Here is a 24,215-nt window from a genome sequence, read left to right on the forward strand (position 1 = left end):
CAAAACCTCCTTAGAGGTCGAACCCGTAAGCCCCAAGGAGGACCAAAGCTGAAACAGAGAGGTTAGTGACATGTCCTCCTCCGGGGGGAGAGGTGGAGCTGCTTCGCTAGGGGAAGCAACGTCATCTCTCGAGACCCGAGGTTGGTTAACAATAAATCGGTCTACGTTACCACTCGACGGTCTCTCGAAAGAGACCAACCGAGTGGGAGCTTCGGAGGAGGTTTGGGCAACGGAAGAAGAGGCCTTGGGGTTTTCTCCCTTCGAAGTAACCTTCGAAAGAGAAATATCCCGTTTGGACTTCTTCTTCCGTCGTCATGAAAACCTCTCCCACTGGAAGGCCACTCCCTACACTAACTACACTTGTTGACACTATCACACCGTTGGCCTTACAAGAAGGACAAAGGGCGTGAGGATCAGTCTCAACCGCCGACATGAACGTTCCACAGGGGCGGTCAGGAAAACTAGCACAGGTGCGCATGATCGCTGAGACCAACTTCACATACACAGAAACTAGAAAAAAGAAAGACCAAAAGCAATTAAATGGCTGCCAATATGACGGCGAGGATGAGAATGAGAGCGGACACGTCCGAACACCATCCGAGCCGAGAGCAAAGTGGGCTCAAGCACAAGTGTGAGAGAGAGCGGAGGGTAGCCAGCTACCCTCCCCTACCCCCGCTAACTAGCGGTGTGGGTAGTAAACCCTCGTTAAAAATTAATGGCTCGTCATTTCAAATACGCCGAAAGTACTACCCCTATTAAATAGCGTAGTTTCTATTCCAGTTACGGAACAAAGGAAAATTAAAACCAAATTAGAATTAAGTTTAGTGTAATGTAAGATTAACATTCATTTTTAAGTATGTGTACAGTAGGCTAATTTCATTTAAGTTTAATTTAAAGTTTAAGTTATTTTACGTAGTGTTACAAAAGTGTAGCGTACCGAACGTGTTGCCATAAAGTCTCTCTCCTCCCCGTTCTCTCTCCCTCCTCCTCCATACACACTGCCATTCTGTCTGTCTCCAAGGTAAGAACTCCATACTAATGTCACATTTTATTGCAGATCATAACCAGTACATAGGTATTTGTTATTTTTTGAGGGTAGAATGTGAATTAGAAAAAAATTAAAAACATGTTTTTCCACTGTAATATGACAAATTTGAAGATAATTTGTATTTTTCCTAACTATACAAACCTTAGCTATTTATTAGGGGTTATACTTTCGGCGAAGCTGAAATGACGAGCCATTAAAATTTAGCGAGGGTTAACTACCCACACTGCTAGTTAGTGGGGGTAGGGGGGAGTAGCTTGCTACCACTCCCGTTCACACACCTGTGATTCAGTCACTTTGCTTGGAGGCAGGACTTCAAGCGGGATAGGGATGGCGGGCAAGTTTGTATAAATAGCTAGGGTTTGTATAGTTAGGAAAAATACAAATTATCTACGAATTTGTCATTTGTTCCGTAACTGGAATGCAAACCACACTATTTATTAGGGGTGACTCACCCATTAGGAAGGGTGGACGTCCCTGGCAATCTGGCTTTTGGCTTTGCCCAGGGACTCCTTATCTGAGTATGTTAGTACTCAAAAATAAGGAGTCCCTGCCCTCGCTAAACCTTACTACCAAGGTCCGCGGCCTACGCAAGCTGTGTGTTGCTTGAGACGTGCAGAAGTGTGACTGTCTACGTAAAGTTATTCAGAGTCTATGTAGGAAAAACCTGATGAAACCAAGACTTCCAAATACCACCTCGCCAGGGTATGGGGACGCAACAGTATTAGCTCAATACTAGGTACACAAGGGAGCATGGTTTACCTGCAGTGGTTTGAGGTCAGCTTATACAGACAAACCCAGGATGCTGCTTTCCCCACGAGTGGGTAGGATAAAGAAAAGAATAAGAGCCAGTCAAATCTTTTCATTCACGCAGACTAAAACCGGGTAACAGTGCCCTCAACCTTCTGCTACTTGTCCAATAAGGAGCTTGAGGTATTATACCAGCTGTTGTGCAGCTATCACCGGACTGATAGAGATCATATCCAGTTCCTGTGGGTCACGTCTTGCAGGAGAAAGGTTGTGAAAGTCACATGGAGCATTTACATCCTTTCTTGTAAAACCTGCGTCACAGAGTAATCTGCTAAGAAGGACCAGGGCATAACACTGAGTCGTCATGTCGAGATGATGTTTTGGTGATCCTCCTCTAGTCTCTCCCTGTGCTGACAAGAGGAGGGACCCGGGCAGGATGTTGCCATTTGCTTTAGGTAAGGTCTCATACCTTACCCTGGGTATAGTAACGGATGATCTGGATCGTCCGTTACCTAGTTGAGACTTGTGTAGGATCCGTCACCTCTGGAGACTGTGTCTGGCGACATACTCAGGGACAAAACTGAACATTGTCTTTCGCCCTTCTCAATAATGGGCGAAGTCGAAAGAGAGACCATGAAGTTCCTTGACTCGTATGGTTGCTGTCCGAGTGTGTAGGAACATTGTGTTCTTAAATCAGGAGAAAATTTGTTGCCTGGTGAAGTGGAACATAAGGAGGACCCTTTAGGGATCGGAGATTTGAACCATGTTCTGAGAGGAAGGTCTCAATTCCGACTGGGGAAAGGCAAGTTGTAAGTCCGTATGAGTTGGGAAAAGTCTATCGATGAGAGGGTGTCCCTTTCTTTCAGTTTGAAGGTGAAGGATCAAGGTTGAGTGATCATCTTTACCTGTCGGAACTGAAAAGGGGGTCTTTTCCTCTTGTATATACTCGAGGATTCCGCCATTGTTGGAATCAAGGTATCGAGCGGAGAGAAACTTTCACATGACACCAACCACACAAGATGCGATACTGCCTGGTAGACTGATGCTGAGGAATTCCTCAGATATCTAGACAACCTTTTTGCAAAGAGGTATTGGGTAGTCTTCAAGCGTACAATCATAGCAAAGCTATAGCTTGTGGTAGGTATTGAAGTGGGTTGTCTGATATGTGGAGAGGGTTCTCTTGGAGACTCTATCAGGAGCTGCAAAAGGTTTGGAGACCGTTCTACATAATGCCATAGCGGAGCTAGGAGAGTTCTTGAGAGGTTGAGTGATGTTCTAGCCTTGTTGAGTGCCATTCTCCTGATAAAACAGGGACGAGACGTAAACGTCATTGTTGTACCCACCGTTGTTGCCAGAGAGCCTTGGTCTAGGGCTGGTGAGCAATGGTAGCCTGAAATTCAGGAGCATTGCGAACAGACCCCCTAGTTGGAGGACCTCGTAAAGTCGGGACTTTGTTGGCTACATGGCGATCCAAAGTCCGTTCGGTATACCTATCTGAGATGCTGTGCACAGATTGTCAGTGAGCACGTTCTTCCAGTCTGGAATGAAGCGGGCTGATAGTGGTACCGAACGGACTTTGGTCCATCTTAGTGTTTATACTATTAGATGGGAAGAGGCTACAAGCAAGTTCCTTCTTGCTTGTCGATGTGAGTCTCTATGTGGTGTGTGGTGTGTCGTCCATCACATCACTGAGTGGTCTGTTAGGAACCGATGAGGCTGCTGAAGGACCGGAAAGTTGGCCTTCATCTCTTAAGAGATTTAAGTGGAGATACCTTCGGGCTCTGTCCAGAGGGCTGAGGTCGTGTGGTGCAGCACTATGGTCCCTCCTTTCTTCTTTTTTCCAACTCAAGTCTCTTGGAATGGAAGTCGTTCTCGTTTCGAGAAGGTTTTGTGGAGATTGGTGTCTAGAATCATTCCCAGATACACCAGTTTCCTGGGAGGGAAGTAGGGAAGACTTCCATAGGTTTACCCTGATCACTGGATCTTGGTAAAAAAAAAGGACTTCAGAAGTTCCAGTGTTAATGCCAGGTTGCCACTGAGTCTGCTAAGGTCAGTCAGTTGTCCCGAGAGGGAGGAGACAGAAGCTGAACCTGTGAGACCAGGATGGTGTAGTGGAAAGACCGAAGCACAGTGCCTTGAACTGGTGTTTCCTGTTTGTCTAGACTGAATCTTCCAACCTTCCTAGATGGATAGTTTGGACCTGGGGGTAAGTGTCCTTTAGGTCCAGTGTGCAAATGAAGACCTGAGGTCTTAGCCCTTGTTCGAACTCCAACATGGTGTGGATATCGACCCAAAGGGAAGGGACAGCTCCTTGCTGATCCATTTGCATGGAAGATTGTCGACGCTGGAGTCTTGACTCGTGTCGTAAAGAATCAGGCGCGATACCCAGTGTAAGAATTAATTGATTGATTGATTGATTTAAGGTTTTCAGGCATCCTGACATCTAAGGTCATTGACGTCGATATCATTTAGTTTATATATACAAAAAAATTAAAGATTATTCAATTAAAACCTTAAAAGTTGGATGTCATTATAAATGTTAGATAGTTTTCAGAAGACCTGCTTCTGAAATAAATCTAAAAATGCCAATTGCATAATAGGACACATCATATCCAAGAATCTTGGCTAGGATGAACCTGCCACCCTCACCTCGAGCCTCAAACAAATATCTATTCATTAAGTTATAATTGGGGCATTCGGTCAACAAATGCCTAACTGTTAGAGGTACTAAACAGTCTTCACAATAGGGTTGGTGATGGCCCTTCAGCAGAAACTCGTGTGTCAACCGAGTGTGACCAATACAGAGACAACAAAGAGAAGTCTCCCATTTTCGGGGCATCATGTTATACCTCCAAGGAGATATGGCATTTGTTACTTCTCTCATTTTATTGCCATCTAGACTATACCAGTGCTGTTGCCATTTATTACAAAGCAATTTCTTGATGTTAGGTAGGATATCGTTACACGGAATGGGATATCTTCTTGGCAGCAACTCGGATGCAGCATTCTTTGCCAGTGAATCTGCCTTCTCATTCCCAGACATACCTACGTGTGCTGGAACCCAACAAAATCTGACTGTTATATCTCTCCTTCCAATAATAAAAAGCCATTCTAAAATCTTTAAAACTAGAGGGTTGCAAGAATTAAAAACTTCTAAAGCTTGAAGGACACTCCTTGCATCACTAAAAATTGTAAAATTACCCTCCTTTTCCAACGCTATTTTCTCAGTAGCGGTTAGTATGCCATACAGTTCGGCAGTAAATATGGAAGCTGTTAGAGGAAGTGCACCTCTACAATTGAAACCATTACTATGTACTCCAAATCCAACGCCAGCATCAGATTTGGAGCCATCAGTATATATAAAAGTCGATCCTCTATGTTCTTCAACATGTTCCATAAAAAGAGACCTGGCTTCTAGGTCAGTCATATTCTTCTTAACTCCAATAAAGTATTTACAAAAAGATATCTCTGGTAATTTCCATAGAGGCGTTGATGATACCTTGAATGGAAGTACCTTACTTCTAATTATATCCAGACTGTTTAATGATCGTTTCACCCGAAAGCCATAAGGCTTAGGAGATTTTGGGTGCAACTCAAAGTATGATGCGTGTCTTACAAAACTTGCAGTCTGAAAGGCTAAAGAGTTAGGGAGTCTTTGCAATCTAAACCAATACCGAATAATGGAAGACATTCGGTAAAGGTCTAGAGGTAACTCTCCAGCATCAACAAGGAGACTTTGGATACGGGAAGTTCTAAATGCTCCTGTAGACAATCTAATACCTGCATGATATATTGAGTCTAATATTTTTAACCGGCTTGGGGTGGCTGAAGAGTATATTTCACATCCATAACTAATTTTGGAAAAAATCAAGGCTTTGTATAATTTTAAAATAGTATTGCGGTCTGGCCCCCATGATGTATGGGACAATGCTTTTAAGATATTCAGAGCCTCGAGACATTTAGCTTTTAACGCTTTTAAGTGAGAAACCCATGTAAGCCTACAATCAAATATCAAACCTAGAAATTTAGCTTCACTTGCACATGGTATCCGTTGACCTTTAATGTATATATCCGGGTCTGGTAGTACTCCCCGGATACGACAAAAATGGACGATGGTAGTTTTACTTGTAGAGAAATTAAATCCATTCATGTCAGCCCACTGGATAATTTTGTCAAGAGAGAGTTGGCATTCTCTCATTAAGAGGGAGTGTCAGAATTCTTCTCTGAAAGAGAATTTCTTTAACTAACAGAAGGAAGGCAACGCTTAGCCTTACCATGCGCCTTGATGGGATTGATGCTATTCCTTAGAATAGTATCAATCTGGCGAATGTTAATCAATTGTTAACTGTTGGGTATCGTGGTTACTGTACAGTTGGAGAGTCCTCGCAAGTAGTTCCCTGTTGGCAAGCCGTAAGCAGGTCTGCGTTAGTGTCCAGGACCGAAGTCCAAAGGACTTTGTTGCAGCGCAAGGTTGCGGTGATAGATCCGTAGGTCAGCTGGCAGCATGATCAGGAACTGGGATGTGCCCTTTGGAAGGGCAAGCATCCACCGATGGGGACCGTAAAAAAGGTCTGTGTTAGGGTCCAGGACCGAAGTCCAAAGGACTACGTTGCATCACAAGGTTGCGCTGGTAGATCGGTAGGTCAGCTGGCAGGACGATCAGGAACTGTGGTGTGCCCTTTGGAAGGGCGAGCATCCACCGATGAGGTCCTGGTAGGTCTGCTGCGCTGGAGGTCTGCTTGATCATTCAAAGAGGTGTCTCTATGAGTGGCCTCTCTCGCGAACGAGAGAGGTGAATACTTCGTAGAAGAGACTTGAAGACACCCGTGATGACGCCCATGAGGGCCGGTGAATCAGCAAGCTGACCTTTAACAGTAATGATCCTCTGAAGAGGAGTCTCTAGGAGTGGCCTCTCTCACGAACGAGATAGGTGAAGACTTCGTAGAAGAGACTACAAGACGCCCATGATGATGCCCCGTAAGGGCCGGTGGATCAGCAAGCTGAACTCAACAGTGGCGATCCTCCGAAGAGGAGTCTCTATGAGTGGCCTCTCTCGCGAACGAGCGAGGTGAACACTTCGTAGAAGAGACTTGCCAAGACCATCCGTCCCTGAAGGAAGAGAAACTCAGCAAGGGGGGAGAGAAGTCTGGGCGAAGGCAGCAACAGCAGTCGGAGACGATGAATTTATTAAGATGTGGGAAGTTCTCCCTCTGAAGGGAGAGACACCCTCACACCTGGGGAGGAAACTTCAGTCGGAAGGGAAGTTGTCCAACCCCTGGAGGCAAACCTCCTTTAGCATTCTAAGATGATCTGAAGTGCTGGTCATGTTGTCACGTGAGTACTTCTAAGAGAAGGGATGACGACCATGACGACGTCCTCTGATGGAGGGCAGTGACAGCAGATTCCCCACACATGAACAGAACAGCTCTGCTTCGTTGGCACTCTTAGTCGAACGAAGAAAAACTGCATAGTTAACTGGGAAAAAATAAAATAATTATTTAACAGAAATTCACTATGGAGTAACTCCGAAAAGGGGATAGCATAAAATCAAGTATTGCGCCCTTCCTTCCCCAGTCGACATCCACGGGAGAAGGGGGGAGCGGAGTGACTAATAAAAACAGAATTACGATTATTTAAATCACAAATTTTAAGTAATTTGTATTTTTCCTAACATACTTACCTCGAACTACTTTCTTAGGAGTACCTGGGATCTCCTCCCATCCGACCAGAGTTTTGTGTAGTTTACCCTACTTCCGTTTTCTGTGAGGGCTAACCTCAGGCGGATAGATTCGTGCCGAGGCTAAGCCCGGGTCAGGGAGCGTGCTACCTTGGGTCTCGACACTCAGTAAGTTCATGGTAGTTTAGTTACCTAAAGGGTCAGTAAGGCACTCGGGGAAGGAAGAGCGGGCCATTACCCGAAAGTAGTTCGAGGTAAGTATGCTAGGAAAAATACAAATTACTTAAAATTTATGATTTGTTCCAACACGAGGTTCTTACCTCGAACTACTTTCTTAGCAGACTTACACTTTAGGAGGTGGGAGTGCCCTTCTCGACCCATAGGCCTAGTTAAGCAGGATGAATGGAACCTAGATAGAGGGCTAGGTTCAGAGCTAATCAGAAAACGAAACAGGAGAAACTACACAAAGAGCTCATGTTAGTGTCTAAGTAACTCACCTGTGCGAGAAATTCTTCGGATACATGTCCTCCCGATGATTACGTGTCTTGAGAGCTGGCTCAGGGTCTACCTGAGTCTATCCTAGAGTGGAATAGGGAAGGGAGGAGGAAGAGCAAGGGGGTTTAGGGAAACGAACCTGTGTCTCTTGGTCTTACTACCCACGATTGCACCTGGGGCTATGTCGTTAAATCGCTTGGAACGCGGAGATGACTGTTCCTATTGAGAACCCGTCTAGGGACTTCCTCGAGCATTCCTTCAGATAGTGAGCCGTGAAGGTAGACTGGTTAGCCCAGGTGCCTGCATTTAGGATCTGGCCCACTGCCATGTTCTTCTCGAAAGCTAAGGAGATACTTAGACCCCTAATGTCGTGAGGCTTGGGCTTACCCGGCAGGGGAATGCCCGCACTACTATAGGCCCTGATAATTACCTGTCTCAGCCAGGAGATAGTGTTCTTCGAGACCGGCTTTTTCACTGGACCTGTGGAGACGAAAAGGCTCTTGATACCAGGGCAGAGTCTAGCAGTCCTCTCCAGGTATTTCCTTATGGCTCTGACAGGACACAACTTTAAGTCCTTCGGGTTGTCCGAACGAGGAATTGCTGGTATTGAGAAGCCCTCAAACCTGGGATCCCAAACTGCCGGATTCTGGGTCTTGGCCACAAAAGCCGGGAGGAACTTGAAGGAAACTTCACGCCAGCCCTTCGAGTGTGAGACCTCGAAAGACAGTCCGTGAATCTCGCCCACCCTTTTTGCTGAGGCCAACGCTAGCAGAAAAACAGTCTTGAGGGTGAGATCCCTGTCCACGATGTCTTTCAGGGGTTCGAACAGGGGTTCACTTAATATCTTCAGGACCCTAGCCACATCCCACTGCGGCACTCTGACGGCTTGAGGGGGGCATACTTGCTCGAAGCTCTTGATGAGCATCGAGATATGTCTCGAGGCACCCAGGTCGATGCTCTTCAGAAGGAAGACCTGGCCTAAGGCGGCACGGACTCCCTTGATGGCTGGAATAGACATACCGACTACGTCCCTGAGGTGTACCAGGATATCCGCAATATCAGGAATGGAGGCCCTCAGAGGCTTGATGTTCCTGGAGGAGCACCACTTCGTGAAAGTGGCCCATTTGGCTTGGTATACCGCTGCCGATGAACGCCTCAGATATCCAGACATCCATTCTGCCGTTCCTGCTGAATAGCCCTCCTTCCTCAGGAGACGCTCGATAACCTCCACGCGTGAAGGTGGAGGGACCGAGGGTTCTTAGGTCCACGAACCACTCTCTCTCCGGCCACCAGGGCGCTACCTAAGACATCCTTAGGTTGTGGGCCCTCCTTACCCTGTAGAGCACTTGTCTGAGCATCGCGAACGGGGGGATGGCGAATACGTCTAGGTTGTCCCAAGGATGTTGGAAGGCGTCCTCTAACGCCGCTTTTGGGTCTGGGACAGGAGAACAGAATATGGGGAGTTGTGCATTCAGTCTTGTTGCGAAGAGATCCATCACAGGCGAGCCCCATTTCTGGATGATGAGCTTGGCTACCTCTGGGTGCAGGGACCACTCGGTTCCTACCACTTGTCCCATCCTGCTGAGGCCGTCGGCCAGGACGTTCTTCTTTCCTGGAATGAACCTTGCTGCGATGGTAATCTGCTCTGACTCGGCCCACTCCAGAAGTTCCAACGTGAGATCACACAACTCCCTCGATTTCAGTCCTCCCTGCTTCTTTATGTAAGCTACCACCGTGGCGTTGTCGCACATCAGTGCCACGGTGTTTCCCCGGAGCAGATTGACGAACTGCAGGCACGCCCTTCAAACTGCCCTCACCTCTAGGACGTGTATGTGGTGGGCCTTTTCTGCCTCCCTCCAATTGCCTCTTGCTGACTTTCCGAGGAGATGGGCACCCCACCCCTCCTTGGACGCGTCTGTGAACAGGAGCATCTTGGGGGGATCAGCTGCGAAGGGCATCGCCTTGAGGGTGTTCTTTCGGTCTTGCCACCATTCCAGGACTTCCTTCGTTTCCGGGAGAACGGGAACCAGATTCCATTGGACGTTTCTGAGTTTGAGCCTCCCTTGGGGAACCAGTTTCTCCAATGATACGAGGTGGCCTATTAACCTCTGCCAGTCTTTTGCCCTACTGGGCTGTCCCCCTATGAATGGGCGGAGGATCTGGTCCAAGTTGTCCGGCCTCTCCGCCGACGGAAAGGCTCTCACCAAACGGGAATCTAGAACCATCCCGAGGTAGGTCATCCTGGTGGAGGGTGACGGATGAGACTTCTCCAGGTTGATGGTGATGCCCAGAATCTTGCAGAACTGCAGTAGTTCCGCGCCTTATTCCCTCAGTGCTTCCTCTGAGGATGAAAGCAGCAACCAGTCGTCCAGGTAACGAATCAGGCGGATGCCCCGTTCGTGCGCCCAAACTGAGACTGTTGCAAAGACCCTCGTGAAGACCTGAGGTGCCGTGGACAGTCCGAAGGAGAGGGACTTGAACTGCAATGTCTGGGCACCCTATTTCACCCGAAGGTACTTCCTGCTGGAGGGGTGAACTGGAATTTGGAAATATGCATCCTTGAGGTCTATGGACATCATGAAGTCCCCTTCCCTCAAGGATTCCAGGACTGACTTCGGGGTGTCCATCTTGAGGTTGGTCTTGCACACAAACTTGTTGAGGGCTGAGAGGTCTATGACCGGTCTCCAGCCTCCCGTTGCCTTCTCCACCAGGAAGAGCCGACTGTAGAAGCCCGGGCTTGGTTCCTGTACCGTTTCCATTGCTCCTTTCACAAGCATCGCTGAGACTTCCTCTTGCAAGGCTGTCTTCTCCAAGGGGTCCTTGGGAGCTAACCACTCTGCCTGAAGGTCTGGAGTTCTGCTAGGAATGGTAACCTGTACCCTTCCTTTAACACTGTTACTGTCCACGGGTCTGCCCCATGGTACGTCCATGCTTGCCAAAAACGTCTGAGGCATCCCCCCACCTGAGGCTTGGGCAGGAGTAGGGGGCCTCTCCCCTTATCTCCTTCTGGAGGATCGACCTGTACGTCCTCTCCTTGCGGCCAAGTAGGAGGTCCTGAAGGAGGCCGGGGCTGATGCTGCTCCCCTACGGGAGGGCTGCGAAGACTGCGACCAAGGAGCTGCTGGGAGGTCACTCCTGGACTGGCTAGGCGAGGCCCGAGGAGGAGGAGGGACATCAGATGGAGGTCTTCTGTAGGTGGGTCTCCGTAGTGACTGGGATCTAGGTTCACCCACGTCTTTACACTTTTGGACCTTCTCCATAATTTCTTCCGCCGCCTTCAGGGGGAAGAGAGTGTCGTCCCACAGAGGCAGGCTCCTCAAAGCCCTCGCTTCCTTGTCCGGAATCTTCCTGGACAGCTTATTCAGGACAGTGTCCCGTCTTCTAAGAACCCAGTTGGCTGATAGGGCTAGGGACTGGTATGATAAGAACTTCAGAGCTCTACCTCCCGAGATAATTAACTCCTTGGTAGAGCCTGATTCCCCGGGACTGAGAGGACGTAGGAGGACTGGATTCCTACGAGGGCGAACGCCCACCAGTCCAGCCAGGAGGAGAGGAGACGTTAGCCAGGTCCTTAGCCATCTCCTCCATCATCATCGCCTCCGACTGAGAGAAGCAGACTGGGGCTGACGAGGCTCTGTCTTCTGGGGCCCCTTGGCCTAATACTTCGAGGGAAGGCTCCATCTTGCAGGCCCCAGGTCGCTGTCCCTCTGGGAGGTAAAACTTGCTCTGGGACCTCAGTCCCTCGAGCAACTTTGAGGAACTCTGTGATTTAAGGGCCTCTGCATTGTTCGCCACGATCTTGTTGATGTAAGCTCTACCGAGCCTCACGTCTCTGGCTACCGGAAGCGCCAACGAAGGCCTCTGCTGGACGGGGGCCTCCGTTAGCCTATTGAGACTGGAGCGCTAGGCATCTTCGGCGGAGGGTTCGGGCTCTTTTATTCTGTGGTGTCTCCTGATGAGCCCTATCACCCTCCTGTACGCCGAGTCCTCCGCTGCTACGCCCTCTCCGTTGTCGTCCGCGTCCTCCGTCTGGCGGCCTGTCTCTCTAGACGGAGCTCCGCCGACGAGTGCCTCCGTGTAGGGTTCCTGACGTAGGACGGGCATGGCCGTGGCAGCGCGGGCCTCCGTCCTAGGTCTGTCCTTTGTTGTGGAGGACCAGGCTTCAGTGGGCTTGCCCGACGGAGGAAGCCGTCACTCCTTTTCCAGGCGCTGAGGCGCTACTTTGGAGGGCGAGACGAGGCTGCCCGACCGAAGGGGCGACTCCCTCCGCTGGGCGGAGTGAGTCGGGACCTTCACGGTCTTACGCCTATCCGCTGAGGTCAGCGAGGCCGAGTCCTTCCGTGGTTCGAGCTTGTGGCTGGAGGTGAACCTTTCAGGAGATCTGTCTCTAGGGCGCCAACGCGAAGTGCTCGGGACCGAAGTAAGGTCTAAGAGCTTACTGCGGGGAATGACCACCCAATCTTCACCCAGAGATCCGCTCCTCCTAAATTTCCTCCTGGGGGACCTGGATCGTCTTCTTCCGTGGCGAGAGCTGGAGCGTGAGCGAGAACGGGAATGCCTTCTCCGGGACCTCTCACGCGTTCGACGGTGTTTCTTCCGAGCTTCACCTTCCAAGGAATTTGAGGCCCCTGCTACTGATGAATCCGAAGACCCTGCGTAACCCGTCTGTGGGGCAGGGGTGTGGAGCGCCGGTGACTGAACGACTTGATGGACCATGGAGGGCGTAGGCTGCAGAAACTCGTCCGGTAATGAAGCCGATGGCGCTGGGGGAGAGCGTGGCCGCTCTACGTTGGGGAACCATGTGCCAAGGCCTTCCTCCAACGTCAAGGGAGACCTGTAGGGCGTCCTCGGAGGTATCCATTCGCGGGGGTCTGACGCCGGTGAATCTTCCTTCCCGGGGTCGCCTTCAGCTGCGGAGGAACCTGAAAACATGCCCATGATGCGGGCGAAGAGGCAGGGACATTTTTACTCCACATGGGGTCATCCGAAGAGACGTGACCCGCGAGCACCGAGGCAGCGTCTCTAGGACCCCCACTAAACTCACCTTCAGGCCCCCCACTTGCCTGGAATGAAGCTGCTACCCCACTATCATGAAGAACAGACTCCTGGGGAAGAGCCACTGGCTTCTTCCCCGCAACGGACTTACCTCGTCCCCTACTCTGGGTAGGGGAAGGTGGTAGAGAAACTCTTTCTGAAGTCTCTCCTGGTGACGTCAAGGGAGAAGACGTGCTAGCTTTCTTGGGCGATCTCTTGGAAGACTTCTTTTTAGTACCGAATCGTACCCACTGCACCTCATTCCACGATTCGCACTCTGGACACGTGTACGACGGGGAACACACACTGCCCCTGCACGACGAGCACAAGGAGGGTCTACCTCCGGCTTGGACAGGAACGCACCACACGACTTCCGGGCCATAGGCCCAGGACAACGGCGAGGGTGCTCCATCACACACTAGCAATGCACCGCAAGACACAGGAACGTAGCGGGAAAGAATAAGGAAGCACAAGGTTAACACGTGAGAACGCGGAAACACAAAGGGAAAGCACAGGGTTAACACGCGAGACCGCGGAGGCACAAAGGGAAAGCACAGAGATACCGCGTGGGGACCATGCGGGACACAAAGGGTCGCACTGAAATTAAGGAGAGCGTCGAGATGATATCGCGACGCGACCAGAGAACTTACTGAGGGTCGAGACCCAAGCTAGCACGCTCCCTAACCCGGGCTTAGCCTCAGGGCACGAATCTATCCGCCTGAGGTTAGCCCTCACAGAAAACCTGAGGTTAGCCCTCACAGAAAACAGAAGTAGGGTAAACTACACAAAACTCTGGTCGGATGGGAGGAGATCCCAGGTACTCCTAAGAAAGTAGTTTGAGGTAAGTACCTCGGGTTGGAACAATTCACTAATAGTGAGAACCACTGACCCTCCGAACGGGAAGTGTTCCCCACGGAGAAAGCTGAAAAGTTAAAATATAATTATATTTTCACTAACAATAATTGAGACAAACAATCGGAAGAGCAACCTAACCCTCGCACGGGAAAGGAGCTTCCCCAATAGTGCGCTGTTGTAGTAAAGGTGAACGACCTCGAGAAGAGAGACCGTAGTAAATGTTTGAAAGGCCACATTCCCTTCGCTCAGAATCCATGTTTCCCGTACGAAAAAAGGAAAAGGCGAAGACAATAGTTGAATGAAGAGGGTCCAGGCGATGACGATTCCCCTGCGGCGGCCGAGTTAACGGCTATATGCCGACGGGAAGATCGATGGACCAGAGAGGGAGAGGTCGTTCCCCACAAAGTGGAACTGTGCTGGCCTTGCTACTACGCAAGTGTCGTTGTCATATATGTATCACACACACAGCACAAACACTGAAAAGGAAACTTACCACATTTCTATACACATATATATATACATAAACATTAAGAATGTTTTCATATATATACAAGTATAAGAAAAAGTAAGTAAAAGACAAAAATTAATGGCAGTCCAGAATAGGCGAGGAGGGAGAGAGGAAACAACCGCTCTCGATCCGAGCCAAAAGTAAAGTGACTAAATCACAGGTGTGTGAACGGGAGTGGTAACAAGTTACCCCCCCCCCTACCCCCGCTAACTAGTGGTGTGGGTAGTTAACCCTTGCTAAATTTTAATGGCTCGTCATTTCAGCTCCGCCGAAAGTATAACCCCTAATAAATAACGTGGTTTGTATTCCAATTATGGAACAAATACTGATTCTAGGTGTTTTTCAGAGGGTGGGAACGGATTACTTTTCATTTAGTTATTTTATATGGGAAAAATTGATCCAAGATGGGAGCAAAATGACATACGAGCTTGGGTCCCTGAACGCATTAAGCTCGTATCTCAAGATATTTCTGTAATATATTTACTGTAAAACTCATTACAGCATTAGTTCTCTCTTATTCGATGCCACGATGCCATAAGACTTCAAATCAAAATAAATCAATCAATCTCTATATGTGTGTGTGTGTGTAAATAAAATATGTGAGAATCATTTCAAATAAAACTATTGGAGTTAGTATGCTAATTGGAAAATGATAGATCAAGTGATAATTGTTTCTTTCAGTAAATTTGAAATATCCTTTGGTAGCATGCCTTAATAATAAGCGAGTTATTTGATCCGAAAATTGAGGTTGACGACAGACTAGGCAGGGTTGACCAGCTGATTTCAATGTAAACAATGCAAATTATTATAATTCACTATGTTATTAATTATAAATAAGATACTAAAATGTGATTATATGCATTTTTATTGGATACAGTCAAGTGAAACACCAGTGAGAGAGAAGGACAAAACAATAAGACAAAGAGATGAGACACAGGGGGAGGCGGTGGCGTGCGTGCGTTCAGATTGCCCGGGCCTTGCGGTAGCCAAATTCCTTCTCCTTGCACTTTTCCTCCGCCAAATCTACTCTAATTCAAATAAACTAGCAAAATCAATGAATTTGGGAAAGGCGAGAAGGAATGAAAAATAGGAATGGGAACACGTGGAATGAGGGATAAGATAGGGGTTTAGAATGATTAATAAGATGAAAATGACGAATAAATGCTAGAGAAGAGAGGATGAATGAAATTGCAAAAAATAAAGAGAATCAAAAGAGTTGGAAAGATACGTTGTAGATGCGTGTGGGAGAGCAAAGTAAATGTAAGAAAGGGATTTGGGAAAAGGATTAAGAATATAATAATAATAAGTGAAGGACAATAATAATGTGAAGGAGCTATCATACTAATATGCATTAACTCTCAACTTCCTTTGCTCACATACCCTTCCAAACTCTGTCACTAATCGGGCAAGCTTCCCCGAGTCTGCAACCAGTACAATATCATCCTCAAACAAAAACTGATTTACCTCCCACTCATGATCACTCTCATTTATCAGTTTCAATCCTTGACCAAGCATTCGAGCATTCACCTCTCTTACAACTCCATCAACAACCAAATTGAACAACCATGGCGACATCACACATCCCTGTCTCAGCCCACTCTCACTCAAAACCATCCGCTCACTTCATTTCCTATCCTAACACACGCTTTACTGCCTAAGTAGAAACTCTTCACTGCTTGCAACAACCTTCCAGATTAATGGCCTCATAAATTATTCAATAAAAATCTTTAATCATGAAATCTAACAAGAAAATTTTACTAACCTCTCTGGCACAATAACTTCACAGCGAAAACGTCTAACCTCCCTCTTTGAGGAAGAGCCCTGTGAATCTTCATCATGAAGGCCTTCCATACGAGTTTCTTCATCAAGCAAAGATGGATCTGAAATTGCACATGAATAAAATCTGTAATTTCATCTGAAAAGGTTTCATATAAAAATATTCCCTTATAATTAAATACCTTGTAGAAAACAAAGTACAGTTCCAATAATACTCTCAAAACATGCCAACCACTCATTAACATGGACCTAATCCTGCACAAAAAATTAGCATCTTTCACATTTACCATATCCCTCCTTTCAACAGATTGCCTGTATAATCCACAGTACTGTAGTGGTATGTGTAAATCTATATTGCAAACTTCTCTTTATATCTCTTGTTTCTGAAGGCAGGTTTAATATTTTTCCTATTGTTATTATCTTTTGTCAAAAACACTATAAATTTCATATAATTTGTATATTTCTTAGCTATACAAAGCAGAGTCATTTAATGGGGTTACTTGTTTTCTACAGCCAGACAATCAAAAAGAAATTGGTAGATTACATCACACTGCATTGTTGGGCAATTGCTGTGCATGACGGGTTAAACTTATCAAGCGTTCCCTCACTACATTCTTCTGGTCAAAGACTTGCAGGGTGGTAAATGACTCAGGTTTATAAATCATATACAATTTGTAGTTTACTCCAATGCAGAAACAAACTTCTGAGTCATTTAATAGGGAATCTTCCCTAGATGGGAGGAAGTCTCCATGAGGTAAGAGGTCTGCCAATTATCCCTAGGATACAATTATTATAGTAATAGCAAGAGATCAAAATAGTGCAGTGCAGCCCACTCGTCCGAGGTAGGGCCTTCAGTTCTATTGCAAGAGCTTAACAAGGTGAAGTGATATGACCATCTAGTGGCTTATGATATTAATGTATGCAATACTGTATATCAGCCAAACAAACACAAGGCATTCTTACCTGCATCAGGGAGATTTTAAAGTGAGGGCTTCAAGTTCGATCAAAGTTGCCATTTGCCTTTATACTCATAAACACCCTTATAATGCAGAGAAAAGCTGATACCTGGGATATAAGCAGTTACTTGTTCCATGAGAGCTTAGATTAGACTATTTGTTGTGGGTTCTATGGAAAAGGTATCTAAGGACCTATGTGTGCAATCTTTAAGGCAGTGGTTTGAGAAAGGGGCTTGTCTCTTCCAGACTCTTGCTCTTAAGACTTGAGCTACAAAGTGTTTTTTACGGAACACTAAGGTTGTAGCAAGTACACATATATCATGTCCTGGGGGGGGGGGGGGGGGGGCCTTGGAGACACTTCCCCTGAAAACTAATAGGCTCTCATGATAATTTCCCTCAACCAAAAAGAAATGGTGTTTCTGGAAACTTTCTTTTTTGGCACGGCCAGTGCTCACAAATAGATTGGAGATTCTGGGCATAAGGTACTGCGTCCTTTTTAGATATTTATGAACTGCTCCTACAGGACATTGTAGCATGTCATCCGGGTCATCAGTTACCTCTTTGAGAGAGAAGATCATGAAAGAGTCAAATCTGATATCATTACCAACCGTATTTTGGGTTTTAGACACAAATTCAGGAACAAAAGACCCTCTGGAATGTGACACAAAATTAGATATACCATGCAGTTCACTCACTCTCTTGGCTGAAGCAATGGCAAGGAGGAGGACTGTCTTCAGAGTAAGATCTCTGTCTAAGGGTTTATGCATAAGTTTGTTCTGGGCTTTCTTCAAGTCCCATAGGACCTTAGTCATATCTCTAGTGGGGGGTTTTAGTACTTGAGGAGGGCAAGACTACTCAAAACTCCTCATCAAGGCTGAGTGTTTCCCAAGAAGCTGAGAACTTCAGCCCTTTTAGTTTGAATACTTGGCTCACGGCCGAGTGGTAGCCTTTCACCGCAGAGACTGACAGGGCCTTCTTGTTCCTTAGGAACACTAAAAAGTCTGCAATCAGGGGAATAGTAGCCTTGAGTGGAGCAATATCCCCCCCCCCCCCACAAAGACACCAATCAAAGAAGATTTTCCACTTTGCCTTGTGAACTGCTGCAGAAGTCTTTTGGACGTATCCGGAAAGCTGCTTCGCAGTTGGTCTTAAAAAGCCTTTTTTTCAGAGGAGACGTTGGATAGTCTCCAACCATGAAGGGATAGGCAATGTAAGGCATCATGGAATTTTCTTATGTGAAGTTGGCGTAGCAGATTTGGCCATTCTGGAAGATTTTTTGTATTTCTGTGACAAGTTCAACCAGGTCTGAATACCACTAAGCTGCAAGCTACTTTGGGGCCACTAGTGTTACTCTGACTCCCTTGGATGTTCTGATTCTGTTCAGTATGTGCCGAATCAGACAGAAGGGTGGGATGGCGTAGAAGTCTATACCATCCCACAAGAGTTGAAGTGCGTCTTTTATCACTAGAGCTTGGTCTTGAACTGGAAAGCGATACACCAAGAGTTTGTGATTCAGGTGGGTGGTGAACATATCCAGAGATGGGGAACACCACAAAGCCACAAGTCTCTCTGCCACTAGAATAAGCGAAGACCATCCTTAATCAACTGTCATCCTTTGATGGCTCAAGATGGTCTACAATGACGTTTCTCTTCCCAGGATAAACCTTGCTGAGAGAGATCGCCTGGGACTATGTTCACTTGTGAAACTCTACTACTAAGTTGCGTAAGAGGAGAGAGCTACGCCTCGTTTGGAGATATAGGTCACTACCGTGGAGTTGTAGTTCATCAATACAACGGAGTGACCTGACAGAGTCTTCGTGACGTGGAGTAATGCTAGTTGTGCCACTTTCATTTCCAGTTAGTTTATGTGGAAGCTCTTGTCTTCTGATCATAGGCCCGAAATGTTTGTATCCTAGATGAATGCTCCATCCATAGAACGATGCATCTGTGATCAGCATGAACTGTGGGGGAGGATCCAAAAAAGGGTGTTCCCACTAGCAGGTTCTCCTTTTTCAGCCACCATAGGAGATCTGATATCACCTATTTATACAATCGCAGCAAGGTTGTAGGATGGTCTGAGGCCTGTGACCTCTGGCTCTTCAGAGCCCACTGCACCGAGCTCAGATACAATCTTCCCAGGGGGAAAAATTTCTCTAACGAGGAGAGGTGACCTAACAACTTCTGCCACGTCAGGGTAGGGAGGAGATTCCTTGTCAGGAAAGTTGCTCCAAAGTCCTAAATCTTGCCACTGCCTGTAGCAGGGAAGGCCTTGGCTTGCACCGAGTCTATGTCAATGCCCAGATACCTGATGGACTAGCTGGGGATGAGGCTGGACTTTTCCAGGTTCAATCGGATCCTTAACTTCTTGCACAGATCCAGTAGCAGGTCTCTTTGTTTTAGCAGGAGAGCTCAGGATTCTGCCAAGAGAAGCCAGTCATCTAAGTATCTCATGAGCCTGATGCCCATGACATGAACCCATACTATGATGAAGACCTGGGGAGCTGTAGACAAGTCATGGCAACGCACCCTGAACTGGAACAGCTTGTCTCGAAAAGGAAACCTTAGTGACTCCTTGAGACAGGATGGATGGGAACCTGAATGTAAAAAACTTTCAGGCCTATGGTCAGAAGGGAGTCGTTCTTCCTAATAGCCTTGAGAACGAAGGACGGAGTCTCCATTTTGAACCTTGTCTGTAAAATAGAGAGGTTCATGAGGGAGAGGTCTATGACAGGTCTCCAACTTTCCCTTAGCTTCTCTACCAGGAATAGATTGCCGAGGAAGCCTGGAGAGGCGTCGAAGACCTCCTACTGCTTCTTTTATCTAGCAACTAGGAAACTTCCACCAATAAGAGTAGGTGTGTTGACGATCCTTTCATATAATATGGTTGGATCCGATTCCTGGTCAGAGGAGGTGGAGAGTCTATGATGGGGATTCCATACCCTAAATGGAGACTTTTACCATCCAAGGGTCAGTCCCTAAGTCCTGCCGCCTTTTCTAAGTGTGTTATAGGCATCCCCCCCCTTGGTGGTAAGCTGGGGGACAATCCCACTCTAGTTTGAACTTCTGCACACGTCTTCTTCGACCGGAAGGATTTCCTCTCCAATGAAAGTTAGCTCTAGGATTCTGCCTCCAAGCTGTTGTTCATCCGTGGGAGGGAGAAGGCTTCTCTATTAGGGGGTGGCCTAAAGGGCAAGTTCTTAGTCAAATCCACACAGTAAAAGAGGCGAGTTGATAAGGTCAGAATGCCTAATAACTGCAGCATCTCTAGGGAACAGCTGTCTAGACCACTTCGCTAAGACAATGTTGCGCCTCTTTATAACACAATTTCCCAACAGGATAATGTTCTGGTGGAGGAGGAACTCAATGGCTGTTGCACCAGATCTTAAGATTTCCTTAAATTGGTCCCCTACAGTCTTATCCTTAAGGTTCCTCAAAACGGCAAAGCGAGAAAGTTGCCCAGACCAGTGGTCCACGAGTGGGTCTGAATGCCTGCCATGGCAGTTACTTCCATATTTGACTATTCAGGACCTAAAATCATGCCTTCTAAGTTCGGTAGCCTTTCTGTTGAAACTGAAGCTACCGAACTGGCCACATCTGGGTTAATAGGAAGAAATCTCTTAAAAGCCCCAGAGTTAATATAAAAAAAACTTGAGCGCAGCAGAGATAGTGGCGGAGGTTTCGACAATACTCGCTTTTGACAAATTTTCAGTAGCAGAAGCTTGTGAGTTCAAGAACTCAAGTGTATCCTACGTTTGGTTGGAAAAGGCCATGTCAAACCTGTCTGGGGCTCTGAGATTGCGGGAAGGTATCTTCGATACCGCACCGTCAATTAGTGGTCTGCGCTAAGGGAGGTTCATCCAAACCTCTAAGTGTCAGATTAGGCTCATAATCTTAATGAAGTGAGAGGCTTCTGAGCTCAAAACCGGAGCCTCAATGGGGGGGTACATCAGTAGGGCTTGTACTCGCACGCGCTATGAGGTTTTCTGGAGAGTCATCAATACCTAGCGATAATGTCATGGTGAGAAATTTCTGTCTTAACAGAGCTCTTTACTCTTCCTCCAACATCCTTCCTTCCTCTTGAGTAATAATGGGAAGAGGAGGCAAAGAAGGAGTGGGAGGAGTCTAGTTCGCTCCCAACGTAAGAGAGTTCCTTTCTATATCGTTATCAGAAAGCAGAGGAATTAAAGTCTTTCTCAGAACTCATTTTACGAGGCGAGAGTTATCAATACTTTGTCCCTTTGAACATCTATGGTGAGGACCATGCCTGCCAAACCGTTCTTCTACATCTGATGGAGGAGTGATCTTCAGGAAGGGGAGAAATTTTCCACACCCCTTACCTGCTTCCTGTACCTGTAAAGAATTTTCTGAAAAAGAATAGCGTTTCGAAGAACATTTATCCTGATCGTCAGACAGAATACAAGAACGTGGTCTATATGGAAGATTAAAAGGGTTATTTCTAGTATCAGACACATGGTTCTTATTTGCGTTGGGTGAGATTCTATCTCATTGGTTCCCGGCCGTAAGTTTATAAAACTCCGGTGGAATTCTGGGTTCATGATATGGTTTATTATGTCCTCTAACATTAGATGAATGTATGGTTAGATTCTTAGCATCATCATGATGCGGAGGAATACACTCACATATCAAGATGGCGGTGCATTCAATGACGTCACAATGCTTAATGGTGACAACCTATCAATCTGCCTAGGCTACGGGGGAGTGACCTCACGCACAGAGAAAGTGGCACGTACAGTGATGCAATCATGTTTCGATTCTTTGGTATGAATCTGAACGTTCAGCCTGACCGTATTCTTAAAAGCATTTCATGGAATGGCAGGAATAGTTACACTCTTCTTCCCAGCATTAGTAAGCTTGGGAGGAGAAATGCTTGGAGCACAAAGGTACTGCCAACTCTGGTGGGGGGGGGGGGGGGGGGAACACAGCCAAAGTGATCCGACCTCCCTCAAAGTAAAGAGATGATGTCTCTTGACTCATTCTGGGCACTCTTTCTAGGAGTTTTATGCTGAGGACCCCAGGTGTACGAGGCAAATCTTTCTCGTTAATAAGGGTTGGAGACTGGCAAACAGGGTCTTCCAATAAGGCTGCCTTGGTATGAGGGGAAATGACAGGCTCAACTCTAATCTCCTTCTGGGAACAAGATCCTTTCACTGTTCTAATGGGAGACACTTCTATAGGGGTGAACATCTCATCTGCATAATCTGAAAGATATAAATCCCCACTCAGTGCAATGTGGGGGTTTTAAGGTTTAAAGGCCACTCATAAATAGCAGAGGCAAGGGACAGTGACATTGCCCTATCAAACAAGACAGCACCCTAGAGACAGAACATATTACATATGATCAGTGCCCAAGACCTTCTCCATCCAAGCTAGGACCAAGGAGGGCCAAGCAATGGCTGCTGATCACTCAGAAGATAGACATACAGGCTCTTCCAAACTCCCCATCCTCACCTCACAAGGATGGAGAGGTTGCAACAACCTATGAAACAAACGAGTTTGAGAGGGACTCAAACCCGAGTCTGGCAATCACCAGGCAAGGATGCTACCACTAGGCCACCACAACCGGGGTTCTAGACATAACAGTATAATCTGGCTCCGGGAGCATAGCTGCCGTAGACAGGTTCAATTTCATACTGCACATTAACACTAGGAGATAACGTTATCAAAATTGTGGCAACTGTCCTCCGTGACTGATTGATTGAAAGTTTTCTGGCATCCTGACATCTAAGGTCATTGATGCCGATAGCATTTATTATATATGAAAAATAAGAGAGAATTCAATTAAAACCATAAAAGTTAAGATGTCATTATAATAGTTATAAAGTTTTCAGAAGGCCTGCTTCTGAAATAAATCTAAAAATGCCACTCGCATAGTAGGACACATCATGTCCAAGAATCTTGGCAAGGATGAACCTACCATCCTCACCTTGAGCCTCAAACAGATATCTATTTCTTAAGTTATTATAATTAGGGCATTCAGTCAACAAATGCCCCACTGTTAAAGGCACTAAACAGTTATCGCAATACGGTTGGTGTTGTCCCTTCAGCAGAAACTCGTGTGTCAACCAAATGTGACTAATACGGAGACGACAAAGAGTCGTATCCCATTTTCGGGGTATCATGTTATACCTCCAAGGTGATATGGCATTTGTTACTTACCTTATTTTATTGCCATCTAGACTATCCCAGTGCTGTTGCCATTTATTACAAACTAATTTCTTAATGTAAGGTAGGACATCATTACAGGGAATGGGATACCTTCTTGGCAGCAACTCGGATGCCGCATTCTTCGCCAGTAAATCTGCCTTCTCATTCCCAGACACACCTACATGTGCTGGAACCCAACAAAATCAAACTGTTATACCTCTCCGTCCAATAATAAAAAGCCATTCTAAAATCTCCTTGCATCACTAAAAATTTTAAAATTACCCTCCTTTTCCAAAGCTATTTTCTCAATAGCGGTTAGTATGCCATACAGTTCAGCAGTAAATATGGAATCTGTTAGAGGAAGTGCACCTCTACAATTAAAATAATTACTATGTACTCTAAATCCAACACCAGCATCAGATTTGGAGCCATCAGTATATATAAAAGTTGATCCCATATGTTGTACATGTTCCATAAAAAAAGACCTGGCTTCTAAGTCAGTCATATTCTTCTTAACTCCAATAAAGTACTGTATATACAAAAAGATACGTCATGGAGGCGTTAATGATACCTTGAATGGAAGCACCTTAATTCTAATTATATCCAGATTGTTTAATAATTGTTTCACAAGAAGCCCATAAGGATGAAGAGATTTTGGGTGCAACTCAAAGTATGTTGAGTGCCTTACAAGGCCTGCAGTCTGAAAGGCTAAAGATCGGGGCCTAAACGAACCTCTGCTGGTCCTTGACCCTGACTCTTGTCTTCTCCCCCTGAAATACGCTCTCGAGGAAGCCCTACTCCAAAAAGGCTGCTGGAACTTTCTCTCTTCCTTCTTCAGAGCAGGAGCGACAGGTAAAGGCTTCCTAGCAGACCGAGATAAAAGGTCCTGAGTAGCCTTTTGTGCCAGAGAAAGGGAGATATCTCTGACCAGAGCTTCGGGAAAGAAATGGTGTG

The 24,215-nt window shown here is 46.6% G+C and overlaps 1 protein-coding gene across 1 annotated transcript in view; it reads right to left on the bottom strand.

Moving 5' to 3' along the window:
• The window catches only part of LOC137640081 (uncharacterized), a 248,802-nt gene that overhangs the window by 152,596 nt on the left and 71,991 nt on the right, over positions 1-24,215 (bottom strand). The window contains exon 4 of the mRNA XM_068372535.1: positions 16,127-16,244. Coding sequence (XP_068228636.1) covers positions 16,127-16,244 — 118 coding nt within the window. The remainder of the gene's footprint in view (positions 1-16,126; positions 16,245-24,215) is intronic.

This window comes from Palaemon carinicauda, chromosome 4, assembly GCF_036898095.1.
Source record: "Palaemon carinicauda isolate YSFRI2023 chromosome 4, ASM3689809v2, whole genome shotgun sequence".
NCBI classification, from domain to species: domain Eukaryota; kingdom Metazoa; phylum Arthropoda; class Malacostraca; order Decapoda; family Palaemonidae; genus Palaemon; species Palaemon carinicauda.